Genomic DNA, 21951 nt, shown 5'->3' with positions numbered 1-21951 from the left:
TGGTAACAAGCTTTAGCTCTTAAATCCAGAGGTCCAACAAACAAAAGCACAAAGATTGCTAGCACAGTGATCCACCAGTTGCACAGCATTCGGGAACAGGAGCAAATGCAGGTACGGGTGCAAGAACACCTTTAGAGCCTGGAGAAACAACTCTTTTCAAGACCAGCCACCTGCAGTTGGCCTAAACGCTTAGCCAATCAAAAGGGCCAAAACCTCCAATGACAGACCCGGCTGTAAGGGGGGGGACTCATCACTCTACCCCTATAAGGCTACGAGCTAACTAGGCAGGAGGACAGTACCAGCCTCCATCAAGCTTTGTCCTTGAAAGCTGTTTCGGGTTTGTGCCTGTGGCTCAAGGCCTCTTATCTGGCTGAAATAGACAGTGCCAACCAGATCCAATTGGGTAAGAGAATTTCTTTACAGTACTTACAGTACTTTAAGTACTTTACTGTACTTTACAGTACTTACAGTTATATCTAAGAATTCTTAACTCTGGTAGCATTAATTTGAAATAACTGAAGTATAAGAATTGTCTTAATATGCTTACAAGAGTGCAGCATAAAAAAAAGTAAGCCTTCAGGGGCCAGCATGAACACAGGAATGTCAGACTGATGCAGTGAATCTGTGCATATTTCCCATGATCATCTTATATATTTATGCATTACATCTTTCTGCCTTACAGAAGAAAAAGCAGCATGTACAGATCACCCATCAAATCTCTGAACGGATCCAGAACAACATAAAATCAGCAAGTTGGCCACAACACATGCCTTCCTCCTGGACCCTGATATATTCTATATTATATGACCTTGTATCTGAAGATATAACTGTGAATCTGTCTCCTTTGGAGAAGAGTCATTGCCCAGGGGAAAGGCTGTGGCTTGTATGTAGAAGGTCCCAAGTTCAATCCCTGGAAATTCCAATTTTTAAAAAAGGATCAAGTAGTCAGTGATATAAAAGACCTCTGCCTGAAACCCTGGAGAGCTGCTGCCAATCAGACTAGACAATACTGACCTTGAAAAACCAATGGTCTGACTCAGTGTAAGGTTGCTCTGCATGTGTTCACTGGCTCAGTTGCATCAAAAACAGCTGTTCCCCTTGAAAGTATAGATGTGTTCTTTACTGAGTATCAAATTGGGGGAGGGAAGACACTCTTCAGTTCAGGCCAAAGTTTCCACAAAGGGAGATGGGTCTGAAACCAAAGGACTGGTTTGAAAACAGTAATTCCTAACAGGAATCTGAAAACGGGTAGTAACAGAAGACATGTATTTGTTAATTTAAAAATAAAAGCCAAGCCCTTCCTGCACAGTTAGAAGCCACAGAGGGCCAAATGCAAGGAGATGGAGTGAGATCGTACCAGCTGTCCACGTCCGCTTCTGGTCAGAATCTAAAGCAGCATTTAAGAGAATAGCAGTTATTTTTCTAAATACTAAAGGTGTTGCGCAAGTCTGAAAAATAAGACACACGCTGAGGAGATAACTAAATTTTTTAAAGATCTTCTGTACACTTATCTTGTGCCTCTGATAGCACGACCAACCGTTTTCTTTTTATAATAAAATCTCCTGTTTCTATGCAGCAGAGAGCAAGGAGGAAAGAATACCTGTTTTACAAAAGAATGTAACACTATAGGCTTTTTTAAAAGCCTTCAAATTAAAAAGGAAAGTGTAGCATCAAATCACACACATGCAGACAGTTAAACAATATTCCTTATCACATTATCATTATGTAGCCTTACTAGATAATGAAAAGAAACAAGATCTGGGAGGGGCATTTTTACACACCAGTCAGCACAGTACTTTGCGTTGGCATAATTGTAATCATTATCCCTCAGTTGATTTTAAAGCAACACAATAAAGAGCAATGTGTTGCATTCTGTGTCCTACATAACCTTTTTTTGAATAGATGACCTTTACATAGCTGAAGGTTGCCTCTGAATTTGGCTCAGTTCAAACCAAAACATCTGTTCCCCTTGTAAGGATACTATAAGGACTTCTTTTCTCTGTTGGATTTAGAGCACAGTAAGCGAGCCCTTTCCTGTCCGATCACACTGAACCCAACCCCTTGTAAATCAAGTTCTGGGCTGACAACAAGAGATCCGCCTTCAGTCACCCTCTCTCAGCTAGCGAGGCCACTCGACTGCTGTGAGAACTGCTCTTATCATGTCATCAAATCAAAGCATGTTGAGAAGAGAGAGTACGAGAGGGCATCGGTAGAATTCCCACAATGCAGTGACTTTGGAACACTGACAGATGCATCTGTCATTTTATACCTTCAACTAACCTGCTGCTCGCTGGCTTGACATAGCAAAGCTGTCCAAGAGTAACTCCAGCTCTCTCATGTTGTTTTCACAAGTCTCTGTTAGGAAGGCCTGGCGTTTCTTGGCCTTTATTTGACAGGGGTGGGGAAGAAGGTAAAAAGTAGACATATTAAAGTACTAAATTAAGAGCGTATCACACAATTCATTCTGTTTTATGGCATCATGGGTAAAAATAAAAAGTAACCAACACCTCCCCCGTTAATGCAAGGTTGTTGCATTAACCATAGCATTTACAGTCAACTTCTAGGAGACAGAGACTCTATCCCATAAGATACTTTTTATCTACTTCATGCTTAAGATTACCATAATTAGGATGTATTTCCCCACTTGCTATGGTAGCACCCAAAACCATACTCTGGAATGAAGTATATGCAGCTTCTTGTAGCAAAATCCTCCTCTGTTACAAACTTCCCTCAGGAGAGAACAATTAAGAACAGAAAAGAGTGTTTTTGCTCAGTGTCCCAAATCCATGTTTATCTTGCACACACAGGTCTGGAAAGCCACAATAGTAAGAAACAAGCTGGAGGGAGGAAGTGGATGAAGGAAAGGACAGAGCACTGCTTTTCTTCTGCTCCTATAAAATCCCCTCCCTAGGGGGCACCTTGAGCATGCAGTGAAAGCCCTTCTATACCACACAGATTAGTTTGGTTCTCAATTCATACTCAAATGTACACTTGTTCCCAGTCCCAAAGAATCAGATCAATTTGTCAACTGCTGGAAAGTACAGATTCAATTTACATCACTCTCTCTGAATTTCTATGTAAAAGAGAAATTTTTAATTCAACAGGAAGATGAGAAACGTTCCTCTTTCCTTTTTCTTCTCTTTAGGTAAAGAATCTGATGGCCTTCTTAACTTTTGATTACCCAACGCTTTCTATGGCTAAAAAGTCTGCCTCCAAGATTTAAGGACACTGTTTTTACTGAGTAAGAAACATCTTTCCCCTATAAAATTGCGCTCTATTATGAGCCAACAGTGTATCATGACTGACTAGAAGACAAGCAATGTATGTGAATTTCTGCTGTGTTCTCCACCATTCTGTTTAAATATTTTATAAATTTGCTCTACTATTTCAATTTTAATTATATGTTCTGTATATCTACTAATATATTATTCATATACATTTCAGTGTTTGATCCCGGGTAGCATTTACATGGGTTTGTTTCCTTGTGTGATGGTTAGGACTATACTTCACAAGAATTTCCAGTGCCAATGGAATTCTCATGCTAGTGTTTTTGTTTCTAAACCATCAATATTCCATAATTATTAAGATGCCTGTTAGTGGACAGAAACAGTCTAGAATGATAACCTGCATAATTGCATCTGCATTACTTGATATTGCTTGTGCAATGCTGGGGTGAAAGCACATACAGGAAAAAAAACACCACTAAGATAAATATTTTCTTGTAAGTGTAAGCATTCCGAGTATTCAAAAGTCAACTACACTCTGTACACAAGATTTATTATTTGTACAAAAACTATGTTGTGAAAGTACATTCAGTTTTGACCAGTACAGGGTAGGCCTAGAAATTATTTTGTGGAGGAGGTCTTAGTTAACTTTTTATATGTACTAGGTTAGAGGTCCCCAAGCTTTTTGAGCCTGCAGGCACCTGTGGAATTCTGACAGTGGTGGAGCCAACCACAAAATGGCTGCAGCAGGAGACGGAGCCAGCAACAAAATATGAGGTTATGCATAATTCTAGTAGTAACTCTTCAGCATTTCAGGTAGAAGCTCTGCTTAGCAGGCAACTTTTTAAATGAACATATTATTTTCAAAAGTTGTCTTGCTAACACGCAGCTTATCTTCAGTCACACACTAAAGCCTTGTGCTGTGGTGGTAGCTGCAGCCAATGCAATTTTTTAAGACCTGCACAGCTAATCAAGTCGGAAATGGCCAATCAGACAAAAGTGCCATCTGACCCTAACCCACTGTCTAAAAAAACTTGGAAGGCATCAGGAAAGGTGTCGTATAAAGCCATGTTGTGGACCCCTGTAGTAGGTTAACTAAAAACGACAGAAGTTTTTAGAAAATTAAATTTCAGGGGTTTTTTTTATTTTAATTAAAGATGCGATCTGAGGAGAAACCAGAGTATCTAGATTTAACCCTTTGCAATCCTATATTGATTTCAGACCAGAGGTTCTGCATAGTTTCCTTTTAGAAGATACTTCTGTGATGCATGCTGTGGCTAAATTCTGCTCTCTAGCTGTTAAGAAACGCAGATTGCTTCTGGCTGAAAACATGGCTTAACTATCTTTTTGTTGCTATTGTCCCTCCTCTATCACAGAACTGCCCTGTTCTACTGGCTCCCAATGTAATAAAACACCAGTGGTGGTTTCCAGATTCAAACTTTTAAATGGCTATTTAGGATGCTATTTTATATTCTTATTATTCTACTTTAATCTTGTGATGCATTCCTTATTAGATACCTGATATTTGTTTATTTTTAAATGAAGTTTCTTTTAACTTGTACACTATGCAATATTTGTCTAATAATCTTGAATCTGGTCTGTAACCACAATAAAACTTACTTTGGCATTGTAATCAAAAAATGATGTATCTTTTACAAACACACTCAACGTTCTATGGAGTTATAAACTCTATAGATGTTCTACTTCTTGCCCCATGCTTGTGACACATTCTACTAGACTGGATTATGATTGATTGATAATAGTGGCCTACCTTCATCTTGAGTTAGAAACCTGCCCCTGGAGCAATATAGTTTACCTCCATCACGGTGCAAGTTCCAAACAGAAGCACATAGTTTGAAAACCAAGTATAGCACTTCTAATAATTGACACAGCTAAACTGCTGCAAAAAACGAGTAGACCGAACACAACATTGTTCCCGTTATATCCTATTCTGTCTAGCCCTCAGAGGCTCTCCATATGAAAACGCTGCACAACAAGGGAACCCGTTTCAATAAAAGCACTATTCGTGATCCTTATTTTACTATAAAGTTTCCCTTGGCGGTGCTCATTCTGTTGCAAAGTGCCTTTCAAATCTAGCAGCTCATTAAACATCTTGCCTGCCACCCACTTAAAAAGTCATTTATTTCCCAACTGGAATTCTGGATAGTTATGCTTCTAAAACATCCTGTTCCAGTACAGCAGAAAGGTGACAATGACACACTTTGAGAAAGAGGTCACCAAGAGCAACAGCAGCACTGATGACTTTTAGTATAACAACACATTGAGGGGGCTGTCCTCCTATGGTTAAGAAGCTCACAGTTGGAACAGCATGTCCCCTTGGAAAAGAGGACAGCAGAAACTGGTTGCTTCCAGAAGAATAGAAGCAAACAAAAGCAACAACCCAGATGCACAAAAAAATGAGATGGTTCAATAGCCATTTCTGTTTAGTGCTTATATACAAAATTCATTTGTCATGCTCATTTAAATATGAAACGATTCTGACACCTAAAATAAAGTGGTTGGATGAAATATAGAACTCCAGAGCGTGTTGCCGGATGATCTAGTGTAGGGGTCCCCAGTGTGGTGCCCGTGGACACCACGGTGCTAGGGCTGCCAGTCCCCCGGTGGGGGGTGGGGGATTCCCTGCTCCCAGAGTCTGCCCCTCACTGCCATTCACCTGGCTGATGTCACCACACTCGGCAGCGGGCATGTTCCCATGTTTCACAGGGGCCTGTGAAGCACAGGAGCATGCTCACTGCTGGGCATGACGATGTCACGCATGAAGGAAACACCCCCAGTAAGTGCCAGGCCCCCCTCTGCCAGGAGGGTAAGGGGACCTGGCAATCCTATATGGTGCCTTCCGACACCTTTCCTTGCACTCACCAAGTGATTTTAGAAATTGGGCAGTCCAAGGGGGCTTTTCATTTTTTTTTTACGCTTATGCTATAATGCTGACAGTTGCGTTATGTAGTTCTTTTCCTGTGCAAATAGCAGAACCCTATTCTAAAAACACAGTGGGAGCTGATTCTGACTAAATACGATTGGCATGCACTGGAACTTCTATTGGACTCATCAGATCTTTCCAGTTTGAACGTACTTTTATAATTCAGGTGGAAGTCAACCCTTCTTCACCAACTGTCATTGCTACAACTAATACTGCAGGTTAAAAATGGCTGGGCTCATAAGAGAAGGGCTTATGTAAAAGGGATAACCAGAAGAACATTTGTTTTCCTTTTGCATAAGTGTGTTAGATGTCTGCAAAATGAAGACAGATTCTTCCAGATGAGGGTTTCTTAGGTAACCCAATAGGTATACTTGTTTTGTGTGTATACAAGAAAACATTTTTAAACAGTAAGTAAATTTTAAGAGGCATCCTGTTAAACTGAGCTTCTGCCTGAAATGTTGAGGAGCTACTAGAGCTACTATCAGAATTGTACATAACCTTACCCCTTTACATTTTGGTTTTTATATTATTATTATTATTATTATTATTATTATTATTATTATTATTATTATTATTATTATTATTAAAGGTTATCAAGCACATAGTCCAATTCAAGTCTACATTCACATAACTTATTTAAAAGTTTACTATTAACATTTAAAGTTTCTTTTTCTTTAAATGGTTTTCCTCATATAGATCCATGAAAGTTTTGTTGTTCTTCAATTGCTTATACTTCTATTAATGACTGGTAGATGGTATTCGTAGATTGTATCTTGCTTGTTGTAATGTAGTCAAGAAATGGCTTCCACTTACTGTAAAATTCTGTTGTCTTTTCTTTTTCTGAGGATTGTTGAATTCTTTCTGTAATTTTTTCCATAATCATTTGGTCCCACACCTTACTAAGCCATTGGTCTATATTTGGTGCTGCCTTAGCATTCCATTTTATTGTGATTATTGTTTTTGCTGCTACAAATAGACTACTTATGAGTTCTTTTCTAATTTGTGGAACTTTATTGTCTTGCCATAAGTCTAGAAATATTATTGTCGGTTGCAGTTGTATTGAATAGGTAGTTATTTTATGTATGGTCTCTATTACTTCTTCCCAAAAGGCCATTATTTTCGGACATGTCCACCAACAATGGCTATAGGTTCCTGTACCCCACATTCCCTCCAACACAATGGCGAGTACTTTGTTGTTAGCTGTGCTAATTTCTTTGGTGTGTAGTACCAATAGGATATTATTTTAAATGTTTGTAATTTAGTAGATATTATCAACGAATTGAATGCCCCTTTACATTTTGTGATTGGCTCTACCTCCTGCAGCAGCCATTTTAGGGTTGCACCTATCTCCCTGTTTCAGAATTAAAAAACTACCCACAGCCTTAAAAAGTTTGAGGCCTCTGATCGTATCAACATATTTGTTAGCAACTTGCATAAAGACAAAAAAAGCTCACATACCTATATTAACACATTTTACAAAAAGAGACGTACCTTCCCCTTCTGGATGGATAATTTAAGTATGCCATATTCCCGGCTCCCATATTTATGCCTCACACATCTGCATCTGTCAGCAAAGCTCCAACTTTTTACATCAACTCCTTCCTCACAGCCTGCCATCTCTTTTTAGCTCTAATTATATGTAATTAAAATGGATTGATATTCTTCCCATTCTCTGTCCTTTTATACATCTTGCCTTCCTTTGTGTTGTTTTCTTTTAAGTAAGGTCTGCAGGACAGAATGCATATAATTGTGCATTTTGTAAGACACTCTGCACATTGCTGGTGCCCCAGAAAAATCATTGTTAACATTGCTGCAAGGTTTAAATGATTTGAAAAGGAGGCCTCGGGAGTGACTCAGAACCACCGAACTTGGCTGTTTGACGCTCTCATAGACCTGAAGCCCAGAGCACATTCCCATCTACTCAATGCACAGGCTGCCCCTAATGTTACTAACTCCTGCTACATATGCTGACAAAATTATTAGGAAACCAGCTGCACCTGCAAATAGCTGTTATGCACAGACAAGAGGCAGCAAGGAGTCTTGAGAAAACAGGAGGGGCGGGAGGGTTGGTAGGTTACTCCCAAGAACTAAAATCTGCTACTTGCAACAACTTCTGGAAGACTGACTTGTTAGCAGCTCATTATCCGAATTGTATGAAGCAGTTTTATTTCACTGAGCAATTTAAAACAAACTCCTGGAGAGCCAACCAAGCAATAAAAGTAGCTAATGCTCTCAGACATCGGGCTATATAATTACAGATATGGGATTTAAAAATTTTTTTTGCCAGGAAGCACCTATTTGAATCTCCTTCCAGTGCAGAGATAGCACACACTATTTAGAAAAACAACACACTGAAAATAAAGTCACTGCCTCTTCAGCATACACAGAGATAGTGATGGGCTGTAAGAGCTATGTTATCCCTAAGCCACATGGTGGCACCACAGAGAGACAGCTGGAATTTCTACTGCAGTTATCAGCAAATTTGCAATATTTAGTGGGTCAAATGAAGTACACTTGACAGACAAAAACATCTATGAAGTATTGCTGTTCAAAGCAAATTAAAAAATCAATAGCTTTGTGTGTTTAGTCAGAGACTTCATATCTTCCCCAAAGTGTGTAATGCTACCACTCAGCTACACTACCTTTTGGTACTACTCACTTTCTCTAGAGAAAGGTCATGTCGTGGGCTGGGTCAGCCCAAGCAGAATAGTCAAAGTCTGGTCCAAAATCAAAGCACAAGTCCAAAGCCAGGAGAGAGTCCAAAAGCTGAGCCCAGAGTGGAGATGGGCACGAACAGGGGAAAAAACGAACCATGTGGTTCATCAAATTTCACAAACCACAAACTTTCATGAACCTGCCCCCAGTTCGCAAACTGGCTCGTTTGGTTCATGAAAACGTCACATTCAGGTCAAAAAATTGTCACTTCCGGGCCAGCAGAAGGTCTGCAGGAAGTCCATCCCCTGTTGCCTAGGAAACTGATTGATCGGCACCAGGCTGTCTGCAGTGACGAACCAAAAAACGAACCAAACGAACCAGCCTAAAGTTCGTGGCCATTTGTCAGAAATGGGATCTGACGAACCGCTGGTTCGCGAACCACAAACCGGCCTGGTTTGTCATGAATTTTGGTTCGTGCCCATCTCTAGTCCAGAGGTCCGTAGGTCAATTATCAGTAAGTTTGAGGGCGATACAAAAGCAAAGTTAAGGTCCGGTCCGAAAGTCACAGAACAAGGCAAAAGGCAAGGCAAGGTTCAGTGGAGTAGTCACAGCAGTAGCAGGAACTGATGTGTTGCTTCCATGCCTCCTGGTCTTCTGTGGCTGAGTTTTATAGACAGGTTGGCTTGCAGCCAGCTGCTGTGTTAGTTATCCTGTGGTTACTCACCATTGTTTTCAGCCAGCAGCTGGCGTCTGGCCAGGAGGCATGCGCTTTGCCGTCTCTCCTGTAGCTCTACATGTTGCCTCTGTCTGCGGTGCTCTTTGGGTAAAGGTTTGGACGTCCCAGGCTGAGCGTCACTGGTGGTGTAGGAGCAGGAGGGTGTCAGTGCCTCTAGCTTGGCTGCTGACTGTGGGCATTGGTCAACCAGTGGCTGAGCTTCACCGGTGGTGTTGGAGCTGGAGGGTGTTGGTGCCTCTGACTCAGCTGCTGGCTGTGGACTCTGATCCTCCAGCAGCTGTTCCTCCTGATCACTGGCTTCTGCTGAGTCAGGGCTGGCTAGGCTGGTTACATGGGGCTCCTCTCCTCCAGAGGAGTCCTCACCATCACTGAGCCCCATGACAGGTCATATGAATTAGACCCAGTGAGCAGCCGTCTCCATAGTTCTGGCTATTGGAAAATGTGACCATGGCTGCATTTTTCCAGTACAGTACCACTAATGGAGATGACTGCCAAATGGACTGGCCAGCTCCACTAACCAGTTTTTCCATGTAGTTTTGAGTAAGGGGCTTACTGAATTGAACAACTTCACTTGTGAGGATCAACAGCCAGAAGATGGGATTCAGTAAATGTTATGCTATGGTTTTTATGCTGCCTCTTCTATAGTTCTTATGTTGCCTCTTCACAAGAAGTAGGTAATCTTTTCTAATCAGTTCTAAAACTGTGCACTCATGCCTTAGGTAGTGAGCCATTCAAGATGGCATAGTGGAGAAAGGAGATGCAATACTGACCTCCCAGGCTCCATCATAGTTCCAGGTCCCAGGCAATATGTGGGTTCCTTCTGATTGGGCCTGCCAAGAATTACTTCTGGATCAGGCCTGGGGTCCTTGACTGGACAACAGGCAGACTTCAGCCTTGTTCTTAGTTGACTGTCTGTGCCTCTGCTGACCTGCCATCCTCCAAAGTCCTTGCTATCCACGTGCCTGTCCTCCTGTTGCCTTTCTACATACAAGCTCCCTTTGCTTCATCTTACACCCTTGCCCACAATCAGCTTCCTCTCTTAGACTTTCCTCTGCTACCTTTGCAGAGACTATTCAGTGCAGGAGCTTATCCTTACCTTGGTCTGAACTCAGCATGGACCTGAACCCTCTGCTCTTCATGATAGGATTACCAGACTGCAGCTAGCAACCCCTGGGAGAAATCCGGGGTGGAGCCTGGCACACCAACAGCATGCCAATGTCACTTCCAGTAAAAACCAAAGTGACATCTTCAAATGCTTTAGCATTTACTAAAACGCTGTGGTTTTTATCATCAAGTTTTTTGTAAATGCTAGAGTGCTCACTATGTCACATCCATTTTTTACGGGAAGGGATCTCAGAACACTGGCACAGTGGCAGCATGCACACATACCCATTTCCTGCCACTTTCTCTTGAGGTGCCAGCAGGCAAAAAGCAGGGATGCCAGAAGATCTCTCACTATAGTGGGAGTCCTGGTATCCCTACTTTGTGGGCTTGGCTTCCCCATGGCACAGTGCTGACACACCACCTACTATCCTATGATTCCCTAGGTCCAGCACAACCCAAGCTTCCTCACTATACACAAAACAAGAACCCTGTACACCCTGGTAGTAAGGTTGCCAGGTCCCTATACTCTCCTTGCAAGAAGGGGGGACCTGGCACTTCCCTCATGTTGCTCGAGTGGTTAGACTTCACGTGCACCCCAGCGCTTCCGCAATGATGTTACTTCCAGAAGTGATGTTATCATGCCAGCTGCAGAAGTACTCTGGCGCTCCACGCAGGGCTGATTTGGCCCATTTGGGGCCCAAATGGCCCCCAAACAAAGCATGGGAACGCTCCTGTAGCCAGCGTGATGATGTCATTTTCAGAAGCGATGTCACTGCACACACACCCCTGGGAGCGTGTGTGCCTGCTAGTAGCAGGCAACCTCCAGGGGGCTTGCCACCTCCCACCAATCACTGGCAGATCGGCGCAGGGGGGGGGCAAAGCCCCAGGGGTTTGCCCACCACTGGCAAGCACCTGGGAACCTTACCTGGAAGCTATACAATCCATTCCAAATTTTAAAACACTTTCCACATACTACAATCCACTGCATGAAAAATCTTTCCCACAGCCTAATCCTTCCCTAAACCACAGGTATACACTTGAAGTTCTAGACTCCAACCAATCCACCGCCAACACCAGCAAATCCTTTTTTTCTAGCTGTACAGGCAATAGAAAGAAGGCCTGGCACATGCTGTTAGGGTGTTTTTCTCACAGAAGCTAACAAACGCTAGAGGGGCCCCAAGAGATCTCCTGATCTACAGCTTTCCTTGCCCTTATGTTGATTAAAGCTAGTAGCTTTAATCAGTTTCATGTGCAATGGAAATGTATCACTTCAGAATGAAATAAGAAATTACCTACTTGCATATGACAGGCAAATAAAAAATGAAAGAAATCTTTCAAAAATAGACAGGTTATCAGTGTCAAAATCCCATGCTTTCTGCTCTTTCCTCCCAATGTCACTTCTGGAAAACTACAAGATAATGACTTCAGCATGAACAAATGAGTTTTAAAGTAATAGTGTATCAAAGCTCTACTGGGGATTTTAATTTTTCATAATGGAACAGAAAATAATTTTGCCAGCTTCCTCTTTCTACACATACATACAAATTAGTCAACCAGAGAGGACTATGATAATAGCAAAAAGAAAAAAAAATTCCACCAAGTATAACTTACATTTTGCATAAGATAATGAGGGCTCATAATTTAAAGAATCCCAAACTCAAAAGGAATAAAGTACACTTATAGACTTTTAAGTTGCATAATATATCCTGACTTTTGAAGAGGGAAGAAATAGATTTTTAAAAAATCAGTTTCTAAATGTTTTCATAATCATTGTAATTTGACAATAGTAGAAATTTGCTTTGTTCATCATCCTTCTATAATAAAACTGCTGAGGAATTGTCCTGAAGCACTAAGTGGTTCTAGGAGGGACTCCATGTAGTAAAGGATCACAGCATTCCTATCTCCTTAAAAGTAAATGTCAATATTCTCCACACAGGAAGGAATGAGCAAGTGCTTGTGGCCCTTTCTTATGTGCCCAGGCAGCTAATGTTGATTGACATGGGTTTAGAAAGGATTTTTCCTCCAAGCCAGATTGGCCAGGCCTCCTGGAGGTTTTTTGCTTCCTCTGAGTAATGAGCAGGAGCCACTGGGGAAGTGGGGGGTGGGAGGTAGCTGTGAATTTCCAGCATTGTGCAGGGAGTTGGACTAAATGACCTTGGGGTTCCTTCCAGCTCTATGATTCTGTGTTGCTAATTATGATTCTGATTCTATATTACTAATTACAGAGAAAGCCCATACATGGACTTTCTCTGTGGTGGCCCCTACTCTGTGGAACGGCCTGCCTGAGGAAGTCAGGAGACCCCCACTCTCCTGGCTTTCTGCAAATGATGCAAAACAGAATTATTTACTCAGATAAAAGGGCTGTATTGTAGGGATAAAGTCTCAGATACTTCACTAATGAGTCAGGAACCACAGACATCACCATGTTGCCTTACATACTATCTGCTGCTTTAAATATATACACCTATACACTACCCTGCTTCATGTTGTCAACTGTTAGTCCTAGAACTGATTATGTTCTGTTTCAGCTTCATGTTGTCTATTATCAGTTGTAGAATTCATTATGTTCTGTTTCAGCATTTCTTCAACTCTGTATTGGATCCTTTGTAAACTTGTTTATATTTACCCTATGGCATTGTTTATGGAAATGTCCTTGACACTGTATGGAAATACAGATTGTACTAAGCTCATACTGTGTAATCTGCCTTGAGTCTCAGTGAGAAACGTGGACTATAAATAAATAAATATATAAATCCAATTAAGATTTGGAACACTTGATCTTTTTTGTACCATACCAAGCAATTTGAGGCATATATCCCTTGTAGTGAGTAAATGTTAGATGAGCAAGGGCAATTAAATATGTCTCCTCACCCCAGATGACTTCTCTATGGAATGGATGCATTCATTATACTAACCTCATCCGGACACAAGTGTTGCGCAACCATCTGCTGCCATGCATATGACATCCCATTGGTTTGATACTGGACAGATAATTTTGTGACAGTGTCCAGTTTCAGCTTCTGTCCATCAAGAAGTAATATACGACAAACTAGATACTCCTATAATGTAACACCTAGTAGTGTGATAACAGGCCAGTCTCTAAAAGGTTTCTGGACTGGATCAGTCCATTAGAACAGACAAAATGAAACCAATTTCTAATATACTTTATATCATATTATGTACTCAAAAAGAAAGAATACGGGATATATTCACAAAATGAGAAACTGTTCTGGAAAGTATCTCATCAAAAAAAGGCTTAGAATGCTTCCAGATGGAAGATTTTCCAAGTGTCAAAATGTGCATGAACAAGTACATCTAATACCCAGAGAAACAGATGGGGACTGTGCCAATAGCCAGTGTTGATCCCTAGTAGCTCAAACAGCAATCTGGGATCCATCCAAATAAAGTGTAAATGATTCAATCCAAAATGGCAACTATTGTGCAAACTCTCCATGCTACTTGATTTCTTTCTTGATATAATCTCTCACCTTCGTCACTTCTAACAATGATATGCCTGCCATCTGAGATAATATGGAAATAATGAAGTGGCAATCCTAATAAGAAACAAGAAAGTTATGGCTTGAAAAAACACACTGCAGGATGCTCACATGTTAAGCACCGTTCTTCAAGTAATATAGGACTCCGCAATGGGCTTGTAATTCTAGGCAAACTTACATCAACTTACATTTTGGGTCCCTGGGTCCAAGTCAACACACTCAGTAGGACTTTTAACACCCTAAGCCTTAATCTAAGCATACCAGTAGTTTGAATAACTATAGGCAAAACTGATCATTTTTAGAGCTGGTGAAGATTTAATGAAGTCTGTTTCTTAACCAAAATTGGATAAAGGGAGCATGCGAGACTTCCTCTTTTCAGCCTCATTGTCCCCATCCATGTTTTGCTGCAAACCTTGAAGTCTTCAATTCCCAAGTCGCAGCTTTCAGATTAATAATGGTAAATGTCAGTGCAAATACAATTCTTAATCATGGTAAAGGCCTGTACAGGAACTCTGTATTAAAAAGAGGAGAAAGAACCCAATACCACAGATCAGTTGGATTCCTTCATGGTTAATGGACAGGTCACGTTATTTCTGCACCAGTCCTTAATAATGCAAAATGAAGTGTTAAATGTGTTCTAATACCTGAAGGCAAAAGTTAAAAATAAAACAAAGAGAGCTCTAACTTCCTAGTACTGAGTATAATTACACACAGAACTACTTCAGAAACAAGGTAGTCAATTCAGTGCTACACGGAGTTTTAAATTGAAATGAGAAGTCTCTCTGAAAGATATGCTTTAATCCAACCAGGATAAATTCTACTGCCTGGGAGCACAAGAGGTCAGACTAGATAATTGTAATGGTCCCCCCTCTGGTCTTAAAAATGTGTGAATTTAAATTACTTCCACACTTAATAGTCTAGAAGAAGCTCAAGTGTAACTATTCCTTTGAGATTATCCAAATTATGGTCAGTGAGTGAGACCACAGACCACAGGTTTAAATACCAGCTTGAGCAGATAAAATAAGGAAAGAGTACATAACTTCTGATACACAGAAGGTTCTCGGAACAGAGAATCACGTTTTAACTCTAATGAATTTTTTTGTGTCTTATCGTTTAGTTTAAAAGTTCTTTTCAGAGCCATTTTCCAGGAAGTCATTTGGTCAAGTAAAAACAAAAAAAGTAAAGAAGTTAACTAAAACTTTGGACACTGGATATTTTCACATTAGGATAGTGAGTATAAAAAGATGATCATTTTTGTGATGGGGAAGACATCTGTTGTTAGTCTAAGGACTGCCTGGATGCAGCGTGTACATTTTTCTTCATTATGTTTTATATCCCTCCTCTTATAAACAAGTCCTTGCTAATAACCAGAAGAGTAAACTAGGGTTTAGCTGGTAAGCGGAGGGGATTTTTAAAAATACCTAGGAAGCAGCAGAACCAAAAAGCCCATCTTCAAACTAATACAGAAATTTATTTTCTGTACAACAGAACAACTGTTAGCTAGACCCGGATCTTTTTTCCCCTCTTTTGTTTTTTTAAAGGGAACAGACTCATTTACAGTGGGCATGAGGTGGTTTCTATTGTCAACCCATAATTTTTAAATTTGTTCTGTCCCAGTTGTTGAATAGATTTATTTTACCACATCATACCACAGTACAACTTTAAGGCCAATCAGAATGCCACGAAGCGAAGAAATCACATCTACAGAGATTTAAATTGCTTTGGAACCAAGCAGCAGGAATGAGACTGAGTGGTTTTATTGTGCCATGTCAGGCGTCAAAATGTGAAGCTCAATAAAATTCAAATGGTTTCGAATACAGCAGGAAAACAAACAGGAACTGCAGCTGACTATCAAAGAACGGACCCTCATCCTAGTCACAGATACTGACTTCTGGCTTCAAGATTGATAACTCCTCCCTGCAACTACACAAAAAGCAAAACCTCCCCTCTTCCCCAAAGTAAAGAACAAATCCTTCCACCTCCTCGACGCAAGAGGTACTGCAGAAAAGACGAGGAGATACCACATTTGCATCTGCAGAGAGTTCCTGTTCAAAAACAGTCAGCCGGAGCAAGGGAGAGTTTAAAGTTTAAAATGCTCCCCCTTGCTCCAGGCCCCAGAAGTGGCCCCATGGACCCACAAACCTGTCCGCAGTTCATGGAATTTCGTGGTCCATATGGCCTGTGAAACTCCACAGACCATGGACTGTTGGCCCATGGTCTTTTCCCAGTCCTTCCCCACCTCTACTCCCAACATTCTGCAACTGGGCCTGCCTCTGCAGCAACTATTTTGTGTTGGTGCCCACTAGTCTCCGTCAAAATTCCAGAAGTGCCCACTGGCTCGACAAGGTGGGGGCCCCTGTTAGTCTTCTAGACTAGTCACCAGCCAAAAGAGGACTACTGCTGTATTCCTTAGACCTGCCCAAAATATAGAAGGCATGTTGGAGTCAACTTAGCTTTACACAATGGACAGGGATGTTCCTGGGCTTATTTAACACTCCTGGGAGAGGCAGGGAAGTTTCAGAGATCTCACAGGGCAACACCCCTACACATATATATGATGGAAGGTGGAAAGAGACTAGTGCATATGTGCAAGTGCTTCCACACATTTATATCCATTTGTCCAATTTTGTTTTCCAGTTTGAGTCACCCCTACCCCGCCCTGTCCCCGAGCTACTTCTGAAACTTTCTCAAGTTTCAGATAAATTATTGGCTGGCTAAGGAGCTACAAATTATGATGAGCTGATGCCTGTAGGAAGGCTCTCTGTGTCACCCTTTGAACATCCAGTACACGGAAGGTCTACCGGGGGAAATAGATTGGGTCTAGTTAGTTCTCATTCAGAGTTAAGCCTGCAACAGTTCAGATTGAAATGCTGTCAGAGTATTGAATGGTACAAAATTAAAGCATGTTTAATATGTATACACAGCATCAGTGATGAAGACAACAACTTGCAAAGAAGCCCTCTAAAGGAGCGAGCATTTTTTAACATTCCCAAATAGCCCTTGCATTCATTATGCAAAACTGAGCTGAATGCTGGACCCAAATACACTCTGCCTTTAAATCTTATGGTGAAATAATATGAACCCTCTAGTGCAAGAAATGCCACAAACTCCAATGCAGCCATGATCCAGTCGAGGAGAGTTTTTTTCCAATGACTATAAAATAGAGAAAAATGTAACATTCTAAAAGCCTTTAAAGAGGTGACCTCACAAAAATTGTTTGAATTTATACTATGACAAACATAGTCATAGTATATCAACATCAAGTATTAGTATTTATATAGCAACCCTATGGGTTGAAGGTAATCAAATACAAGCTATAGTTATCTCTGAAGATGCTTCAGAGATACCTCAATTGGTTAATTAGTTCAAGTAAGTCTTTAGAATAGAAGAGTTTTAAACCTCTGCCTTGTACATAAATGGTCAGCAGCTTTAAAGCCATGGGGGGCAACATGGAAGGACAATACATAGTTTGCTATAACCAGCCATCCCTCAGGAAAATATCCATGCCCTTCCCTCCCCTCAAAATACAACCATTACCATATGACCATTGTCCATCACTTTCATCAAGCTGTCAACCCTTTCATTTTCTATGCTCCACACCCAGCATTCACAATGATATCATCATATAAGGCCAAGTGTAATGATATCATCATATAAGCCCTACAACAAAACACTACCATGAAACAGGGACTTGGTTACCCATTCCACCCACTGCACACACCACCCATATATACTCACTCTAAGCAAAGAGAGCAGCAGAAGTGGGTAGTACCAATAATCGTCTGCTTCCAAAAAAAAGTTTATTTTACATGGCAGCACGCACAGCATCTTTCAGACCAATAAAGAAAATGCCTCAGGGCTATTCTCTTACCAGGAGAAGCTCGTCCTGTAATTCTCTGTAACTTTTTTCATTATCCTGTAGTCTCTGTGAGAGCTCTGTAATTGCATTCTTCTTTTCCTCTACTTCTTCCTTTAGCCTCTTGTTTATGGAGAGATAATCCTTCTCCAGTCTGAAAGGATGGAACAGAATTTGCAAAAATTCTTTTTGACAACTAACATTTTAGGCGCTGACAACTGTGCTGTACATAATACGTTCCTGTAACATGCAGTTTCAAAGCAAGTTATTACTAATTTTTAATCTGAACAAAATATGAACAAAGGAAAGACTATATTACTATGTGCTACCTCTTGTGGGTTTGGCATAAAAATTAAACTATGTCAATTTGCATATAGTACCATTATTCACTTAATCCAGAAGTTTCTACAACACTTAGAAGTTTCTTAGATTAACCAAACTATTGAACATGCTGAGCATCAAAGTACATCACTTGCCAGAATACAGAAACAAACAGTAGTTTAATTTTAATCATACGTGTATATGTTATACTTGAACCTAAGTGGAGAAAGTAAAAAATCCTAAAGTAATGTTAGAAACTCTGTCTGGTGCTGATGCAACCTCCCCAGATCTCCAATCATGGTTTCGAAATTAGGAACATGGTAGGGGCTTGTGGGCTTCCTCACACCACTCAATCTTCCCACTGTGCGCAAATTCACCTCTCTCTTCCATTATTTTAGTTATACATCAGAACTTGCTATTGTTAACAGTTTGTAACAAACTCACCACAAGCCACTGTTTCAAATTGTTTGCCTTGATGCAGGTTTGATTAGCTAACCAAAGGTAGTCCCGGCAAAGATGTAAACCATGGAAAGGAGAAAAGAATTCAGGGGCAGCGCGGGAGGGACCATGCAAGCCAGAGGCTTGAAATCATGACAGTTAGCTCTGATGAACTGTGCCAGTGACTCACCTCCTCTGTTTAAAAATAGCTTCTACCTGGAGAATTTTGTTTCTGGATCACCAGGGCCCTAACAGAACCACAATTTCCAGGCATTCAGATTTAGAGGAGCCACCACCTTTAACTTTGGTTTTATATGTCCAAAATGTACAAAGTATTATTTTCAAAAACTGAACACGGACATTTTAAAAGCAGTATTTTTCATTAACATCTGCTCCATGACAGAAAGATGTTTTCAGTAATCTCTGTCACAAAAACTCATACCATTAATAGTCAAGAGAATGTTAGTTGCCACAAAACCCAGTATGAAGACAGCGAATGATAAGGTTCAACACAAAGGAAAGCATGAATATTTCCAATGAGAATTCAGATCAGGACATTACAATGGTGAAAAATGGTTGGAAAATTAAGATCATTGCTAAACACAAAGACCACTTAAATCAAAGAACAGAAGGGAAGAATGATGGTAATAAGTTATATACCATCATCATATATAAGAACTACCTGAAAGAGACAGTGGGTTAATGCCCATAGAAGTTACATCCATATCAGAATATCTTGCGAGGAAACAAAAATCCAATTATAAATTTAAATAAAATACACTAAAGCTGTGGCAACTCGAATGGCAAAACAACTGTCCTCTTACTCTACCAGTATATTGGGCCACTGACGGAAAAGCGTCTCACCTATTTCTGTCATCTCTAAAGTGAAGTTTTGAGTCAGGGGAATTCCGTTCAGTCCCCTCTAATCACACCAGGATATGCAGGACGCCACTAAGCTTGATCTAACATTTGGTTATCAAGCATTTTAACAGACATTACTGAGCCTGCCTGTTTTTTCATGAGATCACCAAATTCGCAAACGTTTTAACTGGTAAGAAAAACAGTATGCTGATTCCCCCCAAAATTTAATTTCTTGTTTTACTGCATTTTAAAACCTATTGGTTTAAAACCCTCTGTACCTTACCATTAATAGGTACTCTGTTTTATGCATTATGCTTTTTCCCTAATCTGCCACCAAAGCGTCAAGTTAGCATATACTGTCCCCTCACATCAGCCCTGAGGTAGATTTGGCTGACAGAAAGTGAAAGACTCCTAAGGTCACCCAATAAGTGATGTAGCCAGGGCTTTTTTCTGGGAAAAGAGGTGATGGAACTCAGGACCGCACAATGACGTCACTTTGGGTCAGCTGGAACAAGAGGAGAGTTTTTTAAAGTTTAAATCACCCTTGGTGAAAATGGTCACATGGCTGGTGGCCCCGCCCCCTGATCTCCAGACAGAGGGGAGTTTAGATTGCCCTCCGCGCTGCTAAGCGCTGAGCAGCGTGGAGGGCAATCTAAACTCCCCTCTGTCTGGAGATCAGGGGGCAGAGCCACTGGCCACGTGACCATTTTCAAGAGGTGCTGGAACTCGGTCCCACCATGTTCCAGCTGAAAAAAAGCCCTGGATGTAGCTAAGCAGGGACTTAAGACTTAAGCTCCTCCAGTTAAAGTACCACATTCTAGCCACTATGCTGTAACAGCAAAATTGTTGCCAAGCAAAAAAACCCAAAAAAAGGTCTTCTATGGTTCTAAGAATTAAAAAAAAAGAAGCATCTCCAAGTACTGCACATTCACTTATGAAGTATCTAAAGAGATTAGGCAAGATGATTACTTGTAAGAGTGATCTAGGAACTAGAGAAAAAAATACCTGTTAACAGTTGATTCACACATTAGATTCACTACACCTTCCAGCTCAAAGAACATAAACCATCAGTTTAGCTCTCTACAATATATGTTATCAATGTTGAGCTATTATTTTGTTTTCTAATACCCACATGAGCAAAGGCATACCGATTCTGATTAACAACGTACAGATTGAGTTTTTCATAGCTCTCTTGAGCATTTCGCTTTTCCCTCTCATAAGCATTTTCTACTTCTTTGAACTTGCTTTTGACAATGTCCAAATCAGAAAGTGCTTCTGCTTGGCTGGCCTTCTCCACTTGCAAAGCTCCTTCCAGGTCTCGAATTCTTAACTGAAAAAGTGGTAACAAACCAACAATCAGTACTCCAAGAGTGCTGTTAAAATGTCAGATTATTAGGCAAAGCTGTAACTGTGAGGGGCAGACAACATTTTTCACATACAAAGGGACATTTACACATATAAGGCTGGTGTACACTTAACTTTGCCAGTACATTACCACGGCCAGGTCAGTAACAAACACAGGTTTACTGTTAATCCTTAATGTAGGCTCAGATGTTAAACCAAACCATGGTTAAATGTAGATATGAATTCAGCCACAGGATCACATATTACCTTCTACTAATACCCTTCTCTCTTCAGTGCAAATTTTGCCCGCTTTTAGTTATAATTATAAATATTGTCTGTTAACCATGGTTACAATTAAATGGTATTCTCACTCCTCAACAAGAACTCGACTCAAGGGTTACATACTGGTTAGGAGTGAAATCTGGTTACCATTAGCAAGGTTAACACCGGAAGATAAAACACAAACGATAACAGGAGAAGCAAAGTTTGGCGAGTGAATGCAGTGTGGTTAAAGTGTTGGACTGGGATCTGGGAGTCCCAGATTCAAATCTCCACTCTATCCAGTTGGAATGCTTTGGGCCAGTCACTCCCTCCCAGTCTAACCCATCTCACAGAGAGATAACAGAGGATGGGGAAACACTGTTGTAAGTTTTGAGCCCCCATTAGAGAAAAAGGAAGAGTATGAATATCAAATTTGTCCTGTAGAGTGGAGGGTGTAAGGGTGAGCGTGTGATCCTGCAGTTTATTCTCTATACCTAAATCATACTTAAGAGGCTGGCAACTAAGGTTCAGGTAAGAAACTTCTGTGGCGACATTTACCCCATTGCAACGCACCGTGCATGTACGCCAACCTTCTGAGTCAGCTCACAATGCTAAGCGGCTGCAGCAGCCTAACTTAGTACGAGGATGCCAGAAAAATACAGAATTTACATATTCTTTTGGGTGCCCATTGCATACTCATTTTGCAAACA

General features: G+C 40.8%; 1 protein-coding gene across 2 annotated transcripts in view; it reads right to left on the bottom strand.

Annotated features, from left to right (window-relative positions):
• CCDC171 (coiled-coil domain containing 171) overlaps window positions 1–21951 on the bottom strand; it is a 249297-nt gene that overhangs the window by 194315 nt on the left and 33031 nt on the right. The window contains exons 7-9 of one of the 2 annotated variants that reach the window (XM_054986128.1): window positions 20785–20966; window positions 18032–18170; window positions 2281–2383 (exon numbers count right to left, since the gene is read on the bottom strand). In XM_054986128.1, the coding sequence (XP_054842103.1) occupies window positions 2281–2383; window positions 18032–18170; window positions 20785–20966 (424 nt within the window). The remainder of the gene's footprint in view (window positions 1–2280; window positions 2384–18031; window positions 18171–20784; window positions 20967–21951) is intronic. The other variant, XM_054986129.1, reaches the window with a different exon arrangement.

This window comes from Eublepharis macularius, chromosome 8, assembly GCF_028583425.1.
Source record: "Eublepharis macularius isolate TG4126 chromosome 8, MPM_Emac_v1.0, whole genome shotgun sequence".
Classification (NCBI taxonomy): Eukaryota; Metazoa; Chordata; class Lepidosauria; order Squamata; family Eublepharidae; genus Eublepharis; species Eublepharis macularius.
This window is presented reverse-complemented; position numbering and strand designations above follow the sequence as displayed.